Source organism: Diabrotica virgifera, chromosome 4 (assembly GCF_917563875.1).
Source record: "Diabrotica virgifera virgifera chromosome 4, PGI_DIABVI_V3a".
In the NCBI taxonomy this organism is placed as follows: Eukaryota; Metazoa; Arthropoda; class Insecta; order Coleoptera; family Chrysomelidae; genus Diabrotica; species Diabrotica virgifera.
Window position 1 is genome coordinate 67,336,282 of NC_065446.1, and position 19,427 is coordinate 67,355,708.

The 19,427-nt window shown below is 32.9% G+C and overlaps 1 protein-coding gene across 2 annotated transcripts in view; it reads left to right on the forward strand.

Annotated features, from left to right (window-relative positions):
• LOC114324810 (uncharacterized) overlaps positions 1–19,427 on the forward strand; it is a 177,999-nt gene that overhangs the window by 138,987 nt on the left and 19,585 nt on the right. The window contains exons 2-3 of one of the 2 annotated variants that reach the window (XM_028272679.2): positions 5,571–8,063; positions 13,541–13,678. In XM_028272679.2, the coding sequence (XP_028128480.1) occupies positions 5,571–8,063; positions 13,541–13,678 (2,631 nt within the window). The remainder of the gene's footprint in view (positions 1–5,570; positions 8,064–13,540; positions 13,679–19,427) is intronic. The other variant, XM_028272680.2, reaches the window with a different exon arrangement.

Genomic DNA, 19,427 nt, shown 5'->3' on the forward strand with positions numbered 1-19,427 from the left:
TTTTCGAGACAATTTTCATGGTTGTGTCTGCCCTTATTAAAGTTGGCTCTCTTCTGCAAAAAGCTTCTACAGTCAGTTTCAACGGTTGAAAAGTGGCGATCAAGTCATTGATTATTGACCAAACGCCAGTAGGGCCACTCGCTAGCAGAGAATTTTATCGCAGAATCAATGTCTATCAGCGCTTTATCGATGCAAACATTTAGGCTGTAGAAACGTTCCAGCCTACTGAGCAAACTGTTCCACCTTATACGGCAGTCAAGAATCAAACTTAATTCCTTGCCTTTTTCTTCCTTGACATATTTTTACAAGAATATATCGTCTTTGGAAGGTGATTTTATGAACGCGAATTTGACACATTTGCGGATCCAGCATGTAAAAAAAACCGCTGGATCCAGCTGGATTGCTGGATGCTGCATCCAGCAATTGCAATCACTAAACACGACAAATCGAATTTTTCTATTTGTGATGTTACAAATGGCCCCAGAGCAAAATCTTTAAACAATAAATAAGAAAGGAATATCACAGAAGTTATTCAAAATTTAAAGTGAGTCATCCATAAACTTTTTAAGGACAAAAATACAAGATCCTTTGTAAAAGGTATATTTAAAAGACCCAATAGGGGTTACATCACAAAACAAAACGTTTTCGGATTAATAGGTAATCCATCATCAGTGTTAAGCCTTAAAATATTAAGTATAACCTAATTAATAGTAGATAATGTTATAAAAGTTGACTAAGGTTAAGAATTGACAGAGGCCATACTTACAATAGCATGCATGCGTGAGCCACCAAAAAGTTATGGGTAAGAACCCTTTAAAACTTACTCACGCGTGCAAAAACTATTGTAAGTATGGCCTCTGTCAATTCTTAACCTTAGTCAACTTTTATAACATTATCTACTATTAATTAGGTTATACTTACTATTTTAGGGCTTAACACTGACTATGGATTACCTATTAATCCGAAAACGTCTTGTTTTGTGATGTAACCCTTATTGGGGTCTTTTAAATATACCTTTTACATATGATCTTGTATTTTTGTGATTTATGGTATACAGCCAGCTACAGGAATTTTATTTTCCTCGTGGATTTTTTAAGGACAATGTAAACCAATAATTTAATAACAATTCTAATCCTAATGGAGCTTAATAAAAAGTCATTTAATATAATTTAAACGATTTCATTGATTTTTTCAAACTCTCTTAAACATATGATTAAACAAACAATAACATCATTAGTTGTTACGAAAGTTCGTGCTTAAGCCATTTTTAAATCTAGCTTTATTACGATAGATTATGGAATCGTTTCTTTTGCCCAGTGAGGGGCCATTAAGACAAATTAATTGTTACTTATTATTTCATAACATTTCTAAAAGTTACAATTTCTGCGTGATTCCGAGCTATTATACGGAATTGCATAATGTTATTTTTTGTTTTCGGCTCATTGGAAGTCAATCATTGTTAACGAGGATAAGAATAATATAAGCTACGTTTAAGTAGTTAATCTACGTGCTACGTTCTAAAAAAAACCGAATATTCCCGATTTCTTGAAAATCTGATATTCTATGGGTGTAGTTAACTCATTAACGCCGAGAAAACATTTTTTTTGTTGTCGACAAAATTTATTAAAAAACTTTAAACATAACAGTATTCTGTACAAGACTTAAGAAGAAAATGGTTTGTAAATGAAATAATAATGGAGAAAAAAACTGTTCCCATATGGGACCACTAGGCACGAACCCGGCAGATGTTCGTTAAGAGTTACTTGGTATGAAAATTGCGAAACCAGTCAATACAAGGACCACATCAACATTCTTTTTAGTTTGTCAAATGGTAAAGTGATGCACGCCGAAATATGTTTTTAAATCGCGGAGTAATTTACAAAAGAAAATAAGAACAGCTGTTGACCGTTTCTCACTACGCTCAAGCGCGTTGGCACGAACTTGCTATAAAACGAGTCGAAGGTAGGGAGTTAGGGAGATAGTGTTAAATAGCCCTAGTTTCGACTCGATTTGCAGCAGGTTCGTGCCAGCACGCTTGAAGATAGTGAACAACGGTTAACAGCTGTTTTTATTTTCCTTTGTAAATTACTCCGCTATTCAAAAAGATATTCCTGTGTGCTTCATTTTACGATTTGAAAGACAAAAAAAGAATTGAAAATAAAAGTTGACAATACTTTTAACGCGTTTTCCTCAAAACTCCTTTTTCCAAAGGCTGTAGAAATTGTAACTCAAGAACTACTTGACCGACCCACCTGGAATTTTGTATATATTTTCTTTAGACATTCCTTGAGGTAAAGCTGTCGAGATATTTTTTGTTGTATACTTATTTTTTGTTTAACAATAATAAATGTACATTTTCACCCTTTTTTACAAAAAACAATTCGTTGTTTTGACTTCTGAGTGATATCAAAAAGTCAAAATTAGATAAAACTAAAAAAACTTGACACCGTTACCTAGAGAAACTCATAAGCTAATAAAATCTTTTTGAACTTTTTGTTTACCACGATTCAATGATGAGTTCTGATGTCCACCGCTAAATTCATTATATTTTGTGCCTTTTAAAAATTTGCCACCGTTGGCTTATTTTTCAGTATTTTTCCTTGAATTCGTTCTTGAGTAATCTATGAATTGTACTGAATATTTCTATTTAAATTAAAAATAAAATAATTCTACCATACTGCCAAAAAAATGTGTTTGGAACATTGATTTCAACCCCCTTCGCCCCCCCGTTAAGGATCGCTATGACACGATTTTGATAGGCAACCCATGCTAGAAATATTTGTCTATGTACGAAATTTAATAAAAAAAATGTTTCATCCGGCAAGCAGATGGGTACATTTTGACCTCCTATTCGGATCTTAGACTATAAATAAAAAGTTAGTTACAGTACCTACATCCCTTTGATATAATTCATGTGCACTGCACATTTTACGCAGGAATATTTGTTTGTCTAGCAGTTTTACCTTTTTTGCTCACCATTAAAGAGAGTTACAACTATGTCACTACCAGAGGCGTGCGGTCCATGGAAGCGGGGGAAGCACCGCTTCCCTATTATATACTTCGATATAACAAAATATATTATTAACTAATATTTAATTATCAAAAATTTTCCCCAATCCCAGTAATCTACATATTATTACCTAGGCAATAGGCATTGAAAAATATTAAAAATTAATCGCATAGGAAGGAACTCAATATGCACTATGCACACAATTCAACTATTCGGTCCACCCCTGACAGAAGCGCATCTCAAAATCGCCGCTTGTCATGCAGTAGTCCCGTATAAAGATTGGTCAGGGTTCAATGACCGCACCCACTAGTCGCGCGAATTTTGGTACCCTGCAGAAGCGATCGTTCGATCGCCTTCCAAGAGTGGGATGCTCTGACTGTTACTGCTTCTAAAGGCTGTATGACACTATACATTTTCTTGTATCATTTCTAATATCGTTTCTGATATGTCAAAAAAATGCATAGTGTCATACACAGATACAAGAAACGATATCAGAAACGATACAAGAATTTGTATCAGGCACAGATTCTTGTACAATAACTGCGCCAATTTCTGCGCAAAGAGCAAAAACGTAAAACCTGCTGGTAAAACTTCTAAATGTCATAATGGCGGCTGAACATGAGATCATATGATTTATGTCTTGATTAATTTATTTGTGTTTTGTAGGTATTATTTATAAATATTTTATTGATACTTAATATACCGTTTGGTATGGACTACTGTTCTACTAATAACTATATATTTAGAATAACTTTGGGTTTCATATTGCATAATTTTTTAATAGAGGAAAATACAATAGTTCCAATTTGGATCAAACTGAAGATAATTATAATGCAAATATTTTAGCACAAATATCAAAACAAAATAAAAAACACAAATAATCAACAGTCAACGTAAAAATTCTAGTTAACATTAAAACATTTGTTTTTAAAAGTTTATAAATTTTATAAAAATCCTTAAAATCAGCTGTAGACGCAGTACTACCATACCAATGTAACGTGACAGGGTGACAAACAAAATTTCGACCAATCACGTGCCGAATTTCATACAGTTTTCGATACAATAACTTGCATAGTGTCATACAGGGCACAAATGTACGTACAAGAAATGATACAAGAAAATGTATACAAGAAACGATATCAGAAACGATATTAGAAATGATACAAGAAAATGCATAGTGTCATACAGCCTTAAGGGGTGCTTAGTCTGCTTAGGTACATACATTAGCTTAAAGAATATTTCGATTTAAATTTTTTGCAGAGATTTTTCCTTTTACTGATCTTTTATTTGACATTTTACAGATGAAGTCAATTGACATTGCATTTTGTATAAGACAAATTGATGACTTTATTAATACGATAATTAAAAAACGGGAGCAGTTTAAAAATATTTGGGATAAAACTGAAAATATGGGGTTTGAACATGAAAGAAAGAGAATGAAGATTGATAATGTCGACAACAGAGAGACCTTTTGATAACATTCTACAAAAAATGAATTTTCGTTTTCAACATTTTAACGAATTAAAATTTGTAGAATTATATAATATATTCTTATTTAATATTTCTAATTATAATTCATCAAAATTTCCCACAGAGGAATTTACTTCACTACGATTAAATAATGAAAATATTTTGATATGCCAGCTTTGCATTATAAGTTAAGTGTTGTTTATGAAACAACTCACATTAGTGATAAAGATATACTCAGAAATCTGGGTATTTCTTATAACTACTGGTTTAAAAAAAGTCCCTGTGTGAAGTGTCCAAGTTGTGTGAATTGAAGAAACACTACTAAACTATAAAAACATTAACTCTTTCCAAGACGAACCACTAATGTTATTAAAAACATGTAATACTTTGGACGCGTTTCGGCCCAACACGAGTCATCATCAGCAACTACAGGAACAACCAACCAAACAGGAAGAAGAAACAATCAGTTAGGCTCGGTCCAGTTAAAATACAACATACCCATTAAAAATTGATTAAAATTGTACAACTTGTGTGGTGTTAATTGTATTCTTGTAATTGAAGTATTCCTGTAGAGAATTCATCTTGTGAATACTGAAGAAATGAATCTCCGAAGTTTGACTTCAAAAATCTCTTCTGCAAAAATTTTGCAGGTTTTGGACTTTTTACGTCTTTTACTTTTACTGCTTTTACGCCTATAAGGAAATAATACATGTAGCTTTGACTAATCTCAGATTTTAGATTAACTTCTTTCATTTTTATTATTTAATTGAAATTAAAGAATTATCTTCTATTTATTTTTATTGTTATGGTCATAATTAGTAAACATAATCACTAAAACATTAAAACACTACTTTTTTTATCGTTTAACCTTAGATAATTTCAAATTACTTATAAATACGGTGTTTCAATTACCTTGTACATACTATTTTCTCACAAATATCCGTTTAATAAGTTCTATATTGTTCATTTTTCCCATAAAAGTGAAAAATGCTAACACCGTTTTATATTATGTGATATTATCTATTTAATTGTAATAATTAAAATAGGAAACATCTTAGAATTTAATAAACTAATTAACCTTTACTTTCAGCAGTTCGCACCCAATGCTGACCGAACGAGTCGACTTTCACCTCAACAACAAGGGCAGATACTTAGTGATATTCAACAACACCAACATAGATTTGATTTATCACAGAACAGACAAAACTTTCAACCACAACACTTTCAAAGCAGCCAAAATCTTCAAGCAGCACAAAGGTTCCAAGGTTCCTTTGTAAATCAGCAACAACTCGTGTCACAAAGCCCACTATCTCAGAATACTCAAGAGAATTTTGCTCGAAATGAGTTTTTAAACACTTTACCCCTTCTAAAGTCGATACCTTCTAATGTAGTCCCAACACCACAACAAACCTTCCAACAAATATCACCACCAACCGCTCAAACAGCGTCTAGTCAAGTTGTTTTTCCAAGTCAGCAACCAACAGATACCTCTAAAATTATCCAGCATCACACGCAAACAAATTTTCTACCAGCTCGGCAGGTACTTTCATTTGGACCGCAATTTGTTCAACCAAGACCAACACCGGATCCATTGGAAGTTATTGATCAGCAAATTAAACAACTTGATCCAGAAAAAAACAAACAGCGAATTAAAGAATTAAAGGAGAAACAAATAATAATAGAAAAACATAACCAATTCGTTGAAAGGCAGTATGAAAAAGCACTTAAAAAAGCACAGGAAGAACATCAAGACTTTATTGATAAACAAAGAAATCAAAAGAAACAATTGTATCAACGACTATATAAAACATCTCCATCAGAACCACGTTCATCTCTGACAGCACCAAGATTGGTTTATCCAGAAGAAGTTAACTTATTTGAACAGGCAGTTAAACAATATTACATTCAATATCCCACTACAACTACTACCACAACTACTACTCCTAAACCAACTACCACGAAGAAAATAGAAAAACCATCCCTAGGATTAAGTTTTCTTCCAACTGCTTTACCTCAATCTAAAGTAAAAACTATTCAATCTTTGGATGATTTAGATCAACTCCAAAAGGAATATAAATCCCAGAGGATACGTAAAGATGATCTACTAGAGCAACTTAGGTTAGCTATAGGTAGAAATTCTGAGGACGAAAATGGAAAAGTTTTATCTTCCAGAGAGATATCCTTAGCTAATGGTAAAAAAATCCAACTAATAGCTGCCGATGATCAAACCAACGTCCCAAGAGGAAAAGAAGAAGAAATAACTTTACCAGACGGTAAAAAAGTTACAGTCATTAGACCTGATGATCTTGTTAATAAAAGTGATGAAGAAGTAACTTTGCCCAGTGGCCATCAAGTTAAAATTATTAGGACCACTGATCCAAATGCTATACCAAATCTATCAAAAGGCTTTGGCGATATTTCTCAAGAGATTACATTACCAGATGGACAAAAAGCACAACTAATAAAAGCTAGAAATCCTTCAGGTTCCCCTACACCAATAGAAGAAATAGTGCTTCCTAACGGTCAAAAGGTTGAGCTGATTAAGACATCAGATCCTAGTTTAGTACCAGATGGTGTAAAGGTAGAACCTGGGAGTGATTTAGAGAAATTAGTTTTTTCGAGAACAACTACCTCAACCGAAAGACCTCCAAAAGAAATATTAGATGAACTTACTAAAAGCGTACCTTCTTCAAATTTTGAATTATTAAAAACAGGTGCTAGTGGAGGTTTAGAAAGTATAGGTAAAAATTTACCCAACCAAAAAAAGGTAACATTTGTTCTTTTAGAAGAACAAAGTGACGGAACTTTAAAAGTTCAAGGAGTTAAAGGTAATGATAAGGACAAAACAGTTGACGTAGATGCTATTTTAAGCAAGATAAAAAGGGGTGAGATAAAATTACCAGATAATCTAAAACAACCAACAAAAACAACAACTAAAAAACCTGAAGTTATTTCAACCACTTTAAAAACAAATTATTCTCCCACATTAAAACCAGTTTTTGCTACCATTACACCAAATTCTTTTGCCACTGAAGAACCAAATATTTTCCAACATACTCAAAATTACGAAAACGAGGAAGGTGATGTGCCCGCTTTACAAACTAACATAGGAACCAAAATAATAGCTTCTTCTACTCCAGCCACATATTTCCCTTCTGGCACAACTAGTGAACAAAAAAAGTCTACTCGAACTCCACATATTTTGAACAGTGCAAACGACTTACTTAATCAAGCTTCCACTGTTCAATCAGCTCCCAACAAGAATTTATTAGCACCTATTCCTACAGAAATCACATTTCAACAAAGTGTCTCTCCAGTAAATCTATTTCCCATTCAAGAAACCTTTAGCTCTCCGGAAAATCAAAAACATTTGTTGGAACTACCAGAAATTTTAAAGAAGAATAATTTGTTTGCTATGTCGAAATTTTTAAGACAGTCAGGTTTGGATACCATTTTAAATGAAACAGGCCCATATACAGTGTTCGTACCCACAGACAAAGCATTCAGGACTTTATTAATTCAGCTTGGTGGACCTGAAAAAGCCGAAGAAAAGTTTAAGGAGAATCCAAGACTACTGAGTGGGGTAAGCAAGAAATTATTTATATTCGTTAGGATTATATCATTTCATTAGTTCTTTTGTGGAAGACAAATTTAATTTTTGTTGTTGTTTTTCTCTACAGAAATGAACTCTTATCGTTCTGAGATCTTCTTGTACTATTAGACCATGTTTGTTTTTGACGTCCTTTCCCTCTTCTCCTGATTGGGTCCCGTTTTAAGACCATTTTTGACTTCTTATTATCCACTTTTATCACATACCACAACCATCAAACTCTTTGGGACCTTGAGAGTGTGATTAGGTTTATTACTCACTTCTCGTAAGTTTTTATTTATTTATTATACCCAGACTGCAGTCGTGTTTTTGCCTCCATATAAGCCCTAGGCGTTTTGCTTTTTCGCCTTTCCAATTTCTCCACATCTAATATTTTCATTGTAGTGCGGCAGACTCGTGTAAATATTATAAGAATTGTGCATTTAAAGATAGACGCATAAAATTTGGACCACATATACTACACATATAAAAGTTCAAAATGAGATATGAGGCCATCTCAGATTTTACCTTTTACAAAAATGGCGGGCATTCAAAATGGCGACGATACATATTATGTGACTAATAGCACGATAACTTTTAAACGAAAAGTCCGACTTCAACTAAATTTGGTATATGGGTTCTTTTTTATGTATAAGATCGAGCTCCTGAACCGGAACAATTGGTTTACCAGAAGTTGTGTTTTCCTGATTTGTTTTGTAAAAATATGTTGTTTATTTTTTCAATTCTTTCACAATGTATGTATTAATTTTTCAAAAAGGTAATACCGGCGTTGAAAAGAGCGTAAAAATATTTTTTAGAAAATATTTTGAACTCTTTTGTTATATTAATTACCATTTAATAAATGCATAACGTATCTTCACATGTAGGTACCTATGTGAGGCAGATTCGTGCAATTAATAATATAAGAATTATTGTGAATTTAATGGTAGAAGCATATAATTTGGACCACACATACTACACATACAAAGATTCAAATTTAGATATGGGCCATCTCAGATTTTGTCTTTTACAAAAATGGCATGCATTCAAAATGAATCTGCCGGCCACAGGTACATGTAAACATACGTTATTCATTTATTAAATGGTAATTAACATAACTAAAAAGTTCAAAATATATCCTAAACAATATTTTTACATTTTTTTCAATGGCGGTATTACCTTTTTGAAAAATTTATATATACAGGGTGAGAGAATTGAAAACGAAACAACATATTTTTACATAAAAAAAAACAGTAAAAACACAACTTCTGGTTAACCGATTCTTCTGGTTCAAGACCTCGATCTTATTCATCAAAAAAAGAACCTACATACCTTTGGTTGAATCTGACGTCTCGTTCAAAAGATATCGTGCTATTAGTCACATATGTATAGTGGCCATTTTGAATTCCCGCCATTTTGAATGCTAGCCATTTTTGTAAAAGGAACAAAAACTGAGATGGCCTCGTATTGTAGTATATGTGGTCCAAATTATATGCTTCTACCATTAAATGCACAATAATTCTTATAATATTTGCACGAATCTGCCGCATATAGGTACATGTGAAGATACGTTTTGCATTTATTAAATGGTAATTAACATAACTAAAAAGTTAAAAATATTTCCTAAAAAATATTTTTACGCTCTTTTCAATGGTGGTATTAACTTTTTGAAAAATTAATACATACAGGGTGAAAGAATTGAAAAAAAAACAGCATATTTTTACATAAAAACCAGGAAAAACACAGCTATTGGTAAACCGATTCTTCCGGTTCAAGACCTCGATCTTATACATCAAAAAAAGAACCTATATACCAAATTTGGTTGAAATCTGACGTCTCGTTCAAAAGTTATCGTGCTATTAGTCACATATGTATAGTCACCATTTTGAATCCCCTCCATTTTTGTAATAGGCAAAATCTGAGATGGCCTCATATCTAAATTTGAACCTTTATATGTGTAGTATACGTGGTCCAAATTATATACTTCTATCATTAAATGCACAATTGTTTCACATATCGGCTGCACTATTGTTCATTTTTCATTACCATATGTCAGTGTGGGTCTTATTACCCTTATAAATTCTTTTCTTTTTTTTCCTCGATGCATATTTTGATTTCATCGACCATAACCAACAAAAGCCAGACGGTGATGTTCATTATTGAATCCGGTAGTTTTTGTTCTGCTTTTTCTGATAAAGCTTTCCTAGATAAACAATTAAAAAGCACCGTGGATACATATTCTCCTTCACTTCAAAGTTATCCGATGAGAAGCCTCTCCATACTACATGATTTCTTGAGCAATTTGAGCAAACTAAGGAGCTCAGTGTTTCATACAATTTATTCATTTTGATATTATCATACGCCTGCTTCACATACAGGGTTGCGAGAAAGTCTGGCAATAGGTTATTTTCTCAGAAACCGCTAGAATGATTTTTATAGATTTTCGTGAGTAACGGTCTTTTAATGCGGCCGATATTACAGTGGTAATTACATTGTTGTCAAATTTTCCGTTTTTCTGGAAATCTAATGAACTTTCTTATTACAAATGGAACACCCCTTATATTTTTTAAGTTGTGGAATCCTTAAGGGATACTGATTATTTTTCATATGATATTTTCCATACCAAAATGCTATAATTTCGGAGTTATTGCTACATTTATTAAAAAAAAAAATTAAACAATTTATAAAAATCAATTTTTTCGGCCCGGCTAGACATTATTTTAGGTTTTTTGGATCATTGGAAATAAAAAAGGTCTTTTGTCATTTTTCTCTAAAGTTAATCGTTTTCGAGTTATAAACAATTTAAAACCGAAAAAAAAAAACGAAAAATGACGATTTTTAAGGTTTAAAATCAAAAGTAAAAAAAATAATTTTTGAAATTACAAAATACCTAATTCAACGTCAAACCCTCTTCTATCAGATACCTATAAGAATTCTTGACACATTTTATTCTAAAATATTGTTTTTTTTTAATATTAATGAAGCGCATATGAGAGAACGGGCGATCGGCATTAACAACTAAAAAATAATATTTTAAAATGAAACAAGGCCAAATTGCTTATCGGTAACTGATAAAATAACGATTGAACTTGAATTTATGCACATCGCAGTTTCAAAAATAATATTTTTTACTGTGTTTTTGAACCTAGAAAAAGATTTTTTAAAGATTTTGCTAATCATTTTAACGTTCTATTAATGAAATATTAATTTCTTACTTCGGATACTTTCACAATTATCGTGTAGATGGCGCTTAGATTAATTTATAATTACATATTACGAAATATTAAAAAAACTTAAATTCAGTATTTAAAATGTAAGTATATTAAAGGTAAAAATATACACCACAGCTTTGACCAACTAATATTATTACCTACAGTCGGAAAAATGAAAGAATACCCATGAACGAACATATAAAACACGCTGTATTTTCCTGTCACCGTGTCACAAAGAAAATTGTCCAGTGTAAGTACATGTAACAATAATTACTACATGTACGTGCGCTTGCCAATTTTTTGTGTGACACGGTGACAGGAAAATACAGCGTGTTTTATATGTTCGTTCATGGGTATTCTTTAATTTTTCCTACTATATTAATGTTTTTAATTTCAATGTTTTAAATTAAGCACTTTGACATTTATGTCAAATTTCCAGTAAAAGCTTACAGACTTGTTACTACTGGCGCTCGCGAATTTTTAATTATCCCCTCTACATACGAGCTCATAGCGTATAACTCGGAAACGATTAACTTTAGAAGAAAATTACAAAAGATCTTTTTTGTGCACAATGATCCAATGAACCTAAAATAATGTCTACCCGGGCTAAACAAATTGAATTTTATAAATTGTTTAAAATTTTTTTTTAATAAATGTAGTATGTAATAACTCCGAAATTATGGCATTTAGGTATAGGGAATATCATATGAAAAATAATCAGTATGCCTTAGGAATTCCAAAACTCAAAAAATATACAGGGTATTCTATTTTAAATAAGAAAGTTCATTAGATTTAAAGAAAAATGGAAGATTTGACAACAATGTAATTACCACTATAATATCGGCCGCATTAAAAGACCCATACATCCACCAAAATTCACAAAAATCGTTCCAGCAGCGGTTTCCGAGAAATTACCGTGTTGCCAGACTTTTTCGCAACCCTGTATGTTAACAATGCATTGAAGGTTATCTTATTATCATAGCAGGATATCTGGATATATTGTATTGTAAAAATATGATCTGTGAAGGCCCGTATTCATTACGTTGGTGCTCCGTGTAACTGCTCCAATGGATACGGCATGCGCTCCTCTACATATAAACCGCCACCGATTGGATCACCGAGGGTGAGCGCAGCTCCGGAAGCACGAACGTATCCACTACGTGGAGCAGTTACACGGAGCACGGTGCACCAACGTAATGGATATATGCCTTAATAGATAGGTATATTATTTCTAAAACCGGATTGATATTCGCTTAGCTTATCTTCCGCAAATTTGTTTATTCTTTCTGTTAACACCCTTGACAGAATCTTACAACAGGTATCTAACAGAGTGATACCTCTGTGCAGTGGCGTAGCGTAGTGGGGGAGGCAGGGGCGCCCCGCTTTTTAAGGGGCGGCAAAATTTAACAATACATAATAAAAATATTTGGTAAATATTTGAACCATTTTATATTAACCAAGCTGATAATGCTGCTGTTATGGCTGGAAAGTATTCAGGAGTTCAGCAAAGAATTCAAGAAATAAACCCTAAAGCTGAATTCGTACCTTGCTCAAATCATTCGTTAAACCTAGTTTGTTTACACGCTGCCTCAATTCAGATGGATTCAGTAATTTTTTTCGGCACTCTAGAACGTTGCTACTCTTTTTTTTCCTCACCGAAACATCGTTGGGAAGTTCTGATAGCAGCTACAGGCAAAAGCCTAAAACGGGTTCAAGACACGCCGGGGAGTGCAAGAAGCGATGCCGTAAATGTGACATGGCATCATTACAAAGACATTCTCGTCACTTTGGAAAACCTGGCAGAGGCAGGTGAAAGCTTAAACACTAGGACAGATGAAGGTGCTTTACTAGTTTCGATGCAGTCATTTTCCTTTCTTTGTTTTTTTGGGCCTGTGGCAACCTGTGCTACATGAAGTGAATGATGCACAAAAATATTTACAAACAAGGGGACTTGACATAAGATTGTGTGCTCAGAAAGTAAATGCTTTGCAGACGATAATGACAGAGAAAAGAGAGGAATGGGCAAATGGCGCTGTAGGTTATGCAAAAAATATGTGTGAAGAACTTAAAATTTACATAAAACCTAAAAGTTCTCTATAATTAATGTATGTAATGTATAGTATACATTAAATTAAAATAGTATCTAAATAAGAGGGCGGCAAAATTTTCTTCCGCCCCGGGCAGCCAACACTCACGCTACGCCACTGCCTTTGTGTAGTTTTCACATGACAATATATTCCCCTTTTTGTTTTGTTACAGCTCTTGTTACATCATGTTATACCAGGGGCGTTTAAAATCAGCTCGCTGCAAGACGAAATGACCGGAGTATCATTAGCAGGTACACAATTACGTGTAAATCAGTACAGTATGCACGATAAAGAATGGAACGATATAAAGGTATGTATAGAACAATAAAAAAATATATAAAATATTTCTCTGAACCACTTGATGTTTGTAACGCTGCTAGATTTAGCATTTTTCTTATATCATTAGTCATTATGGTTTTTAAATATAACATCCTAAATATTGTACCTTCATTAAAATCTCCACTTCAACACCAATTCAACTGTATACAATAATTTCGATTTTATGTAGTCAGGAACATCTTAAAAAGTTAAAACAAAAGTCTAGGAACGCCTAATCGTCTCAATAAATGTTTTGATTCAAACTACGTACTTACCTACAACTAAACTTAAACACAATAATTAAAAATTTACTACATTACTAAATTAATGTCCAACTAATCAAGTGTTCAAAATGTTCTCCCTTGTTCATTTGACAATGTCCTAAACGATGGTAGAATGCTTCTATTACATATCTCTAGAACTTAAGTAATAGGGATTCATCGGTAATTCTGTGCTTAGCTCTGCAACCTTTTGGTAATTTTTTAAATTTCTACATTTCAAGTATTCATAATAAAACTATTCTTTAGAATAACAACGGCTTAAGTTTCGTCTTGCTGAAACCATATCTTATTAAAATTGGCTCCAAACTTGTTTTATAGAATAGATAAAATCTCATTTCTAAGTAGTATTTCACAATTATCGCTTGTTAAATTTTCTTCAATACATTTAGTTTTTATTGTTTTTGAGTAAAGTTTTCACTCCATTGCCTAAATTTTGGCGATTTACATTCCCACACAGTGTAAATATTTCTTCGTCGGAAGAACATATCTGTATGCCGGAGGTAAAGGGCACTATGTCACAAATTTGTAATTTTACAGGAGAAGGGTTTAAGTTTATTTTTGTGTTTCTTTATTCACATGATGTATGTTAATACACATTATGTCACAATCCCTTGTCTAATTTATTCTTCAGATTATTAACTTTAAAATTGTATTATTTAAAACACATATTGTGATACTAAACTTGATGTAATATTAATAAAAAAAAATAAAACACAATGTAGTGGACATAGTGCTGTTTACCTCTTCAAGATCTTTTGGGTCATGGTACTAGATGTTTACTAAAAATGCATCATACAATGTTAAACTTTAACTTGTTTCTTCTTCATGACAAACATTACAGGGTAAAGTGTAATACTTTTAATAAGAGTGCTGGTTTAATACTGGATTTATTTTGTAACTTTCTTCAACCATGTGGACATGAAACCCTATACCTCTGTGTACATTGCTTTTGTAAAGTAACTTAAATTCCTTTTCTAAACAAAATCTAAACTAAACTGTTTAATCTAAACAAAATGTGACATGATACTTTTTATAAACTGCTTGCTTATCTTTGTTATTTTATAAAGTAGGACATAGTGCTTTATACTTCTGTGTTGAGAATTAAAAGTTCATTATAACTGCATTATAATCCCAATATTGACAAAAATGGACATAGTGCCCTTTACCTCTGTCATACAGATATATCTTGTTATTGAAATTCTCGTCAATTATTCTCGTCATTTTATTCATAATTACCTTACTAAATTGTAATCTGCGGTCGTATTATTCACCTTCACTTAATTCTGGCAACAACTAAATTTTGAAGGGTTTAAATGAATTCTTATGTAATACCTACACGTAAAACTGAAGAACGACCTACAACATGTATTTATGCAGCTCTACGTGAGGATATATTATGTGGATCTTCAATGAAACTCTAAAGTTTTATTGTAGCTAATTTATAACTGTTTTTGTCTATATGTTCGAGTGCCATCTTTTACTAGTCCAGTTTCCTCAAGGCACTTTACAATTTTTTGTACCGTCATGCGTCAACTTATGGATAGGAGAATGGTTAGACCCTCATCATTAAAACAATAATTCGCCCTATTTCATTAAAAATCATCTTTATTGTAGAGCTTTTAAAAACACATAAAGCAACTGCAAGCTTAGGCATTAACACAATTTATTTTACAAAACTTTTCAGTATACGTTAAGCTATTGTTAGTTTTATGAATTAGAGTGGAACCTCGATAAGTCGGATTAATCGGGACCGCAACCGATCCGGGCTATCGAAATTACGGGTTAGCCGGAGAATATGATAAAAATTAATAAAACACGGTATACTTAGCAGCGATAGATAGTTGGCGTATTCCATGACGTTTTTTCCATCTATCCAGCCAACCTTGACTCGCAGTGAAATTTGGTTCAGAATCAGGCAACATTTTATTCAGCTTGAGTGCTGTTTCTTGAATACTTGGTCCAGATACTGGTAAACCACGTTCCCGTTCCGCACAAAACCACACATACAAAGCGTCATCGAGAGTCTCATTTTTAGCTTTCTTAGCTTTGCACCGATTGTCCAAACTGTCTTGTTATCATTTTGAAACAAAATTCTTCGACTTTAGTTCTATTTTTCTTCCAATCCGATACTGTAGATGTACCGACACGATATTATGCTGCAATTGTTTTTAAATATTCGCCTTTATCAATCCTACCTAATGCTAAAAAGTCTCTTTTAAATTGTCACTACAACATTTTTACGTTTTGTTGCCATTACGTAGACAAAAAAACACGCAAACATCTGAAGCACGATTACAGAACGGAAGCGAACAATACGATTGTACTACACACAATACGGTCACAATCGGAACGATGTTATGTTATTTTAGAACAGTGGAGACTAAGATCTTTGTTTAAAAAAGAATTTTTTAAATAGTCTTTTAGTCTTTTTTAAACAATGCTAAAAGATAGTTTGAAGTAAATAAAGGAATACAGGTGCCTGTTTTTTCCGATAATCCGAGAAAATCAACGTCGCTCTGCCGCCGTGTGCCATGAGTCATTTTTACTATCATACAGTTCTTCTTCTTCTTTAAGTGCCGTCTCCTAATCGGAGGTTGGATATCATCTTACTATCTTTACTCTATCCACCGCTGCTCTAAAGAGTTCTATAGAACTGCATCTAAACCAGTCCCTTAAATTCTTTAACCATGACACTCTCCTTCTTCCAATACTCCTTCCGCCTCTTATCTTTCCCTGTATTATCAGCTTTAGCATTTCATATCACGGTCCTCTCATTACGTGTCCCAGATATTGTAACTTTCTTATTTTTATTGTGTTTATTATTTCGCATCCTTTACCCATTTCTCGCAGTACTTCCGTGTTCGTTTTCCTCTGTGTCCATGCTATTCTAAGCATCCTTCTGTAACTTCAAATGACTGTAGCTTATTTATGTGTTCTTGCTTTAATGTACAGCTTTCAAGTCCATATTGTAGTATCGAGAACACGTAGCATCTCAAAGCTCTTACTCTCAATTCTAAGCTAAGGTCTTTGTTGCAGAGAAGTGTTTTCATTTTTTACAAACGCATTTCTTGCTATTTCTATCCTCGTCCTTATTTCTGTTGTTTGATCATTTTTCTCTGAAATCCAGGTTCCTAGATATTTGTATTTATCAACCCTTTCTATCGGTACAATTTTCCAAATGTATGCTTGTTTGTATGTTTGTTTTCTTAGTTATTATCATGTATTTGGTCTTTTTTATATTCATTTTTAGTCCATATTCTTCACAGAAATTGTTTATTTTGTTTAGTAGTAGTTGGAGTTGTTCAGCAGAGCTTGCCATAATCACGGTGTCATCTGCATATCTTATGTTGTTAATAGATCTTCCGTTAATTATTATTCCTTCACTTTGAGATAGCAATGCTTCTTCAAAAATGGCTTCACTATATGCATTAAAGAGTAATGGAGACATAATACATCCCTGCTGAACTCCTCTCCTAATTTCAATTTCTGGACTGGGTTTGTTTTCTATTACAATTTGTGCTCTTTGATTCCAGTAAAGGTTTGTTATTATTCGTAAGTCCCTTTTGTCTATGTTTTTTGTCTTTAGAATTTGGACTAATTTCTCATGTCTTACTTTGTCAAAAGCTTTCTCAAAATCAACGTAACAAACATGGACATCTACATTCATGTCCATGCATCATACAGTTCAAATTACATAAATGCACATTGTCACTCAAATATTATATTACATACATTTTTATTGTTGAAATGTTTGTCTGATGAAAATCGGTCCGGGTTAGCCGGACTTCAGGGTTATCGGGGGCCGACTTATCGGGGTTCCACTGTAATGTCAAAATCACAGCATTCTATATTTAGGTACTAAATTACTTCAAAACTATTTGGCATTGAGAAGTTTTATTTATTTAAGACCTTCCTGGCTTGGTAAAATACATAATGGCGCATTCTCACGGTTCGATTTTAGTTGATCAATTTTAGTGGATCAACTAAAATTGAATGATAATAGCTGTGAGAACATCTGTTTCAATTTTAATCGGTCAACTTTTGTCGATTCAACTAAAGATTGATCGAGTCAAACTATATCATTCAACTTGACATTTTTCAGACGAGTTGAATAGTGTTTGAAGCGTAGGAACATTTGTTGGTCGACTTGAATCACTCTTGTCTGCGTAAATTGTTATCGTTTAAATTAACATAATGAGTTTAAAGTGGTCAGAAAGTGTTATGATCAGATGTTTATATCCTTCTGTATCCTCCATAACAAGTTCTTTTAGTTGAGTTTCTGAAACACAACGTTCATTCCTTCTTTTAATCCAATTTCGTATCCAGAAACGACCTTTTTATGTTCTTTATTCCGTCTTAACACAATTTTCGAGAGTTGCTGAATCAGTAAACTACTAATAATATTGACGCCATTTTATTAAAACTGATTGCTTCAATTTTGTTTAAAATGTGTGAACAAAAACTTGACCGATTTTAGTTGATCCACTAAAGTTGATCAACTAAAATCGAACCATGAGAATGCGCCTTAAGGTGATTCAGTAGCGATCAACAGGTAGCCAAAACGCGTTCCAAGATTGCGGCTGTAATTTTGAATATTTTTTCGAGATATTTGGCACACTACTAATGAAATAAAAAATTTTAGTAGTTCCAAAATGACACAAAATCTAGGCATCGGATAAAAAAGTTTATTTGAAGAAAGTGTATTTTTTTGTTCTTCTTAATGGCGGTACAGGCTCGTTTTTTTTAATATTGTATTTAATTACAGAGTAATTTCCACATATTAATATATTTTTCAAATTGGGCTCTGTACCGCCATTCTTTATTATATTACGAATACGTGTGCCAAATATCTCGAAAAAATATTCAAAATTACAGCCGCAATCTTGGAACGCGTTTTCGCTACCTGTTGATCGCTAATGTTTCCTCTTAAGTCTTACATATGGTTAAACTCGTAGTGAAGTGAGGATTACAGTAATAATACAATATACGTACTGTTATATTTAAACAACAAAAGCGACTAATGATATCAGAAAAATGATAAATCTGGCAACAATGTAAGCATCAAGTTTGTAATTTTCATATTGCAGAATAGGCGTAGGGGAAAGTCGGCTAATGGTGCGCGTCGGTTAATTGTGCGCATCAATGTTTTTAATCTCCTATTTAATAAAATTACAAAAACTATATTGTCGGGCCATCTAGTAGCAACTGCCATATCTATCCGACACAAACGAACGTCGGGAGATACTTTACCGGATGGCAGTTATCGTTTACATGTTTTCGCATGGTTTGCTATTGTTTGTGTATCTGAGAAAATAAGCGATAACTTTTTTTCTTGACAGAAATATAGTTTAAATAGTACTTATATCCTTTATTTATTTATCATTTTACACACTGATTCGATGGTATAGTGCACAGAAGTGGTAAGTACAACTTTTTTTAGAAAATTAGTCAAGTACACAT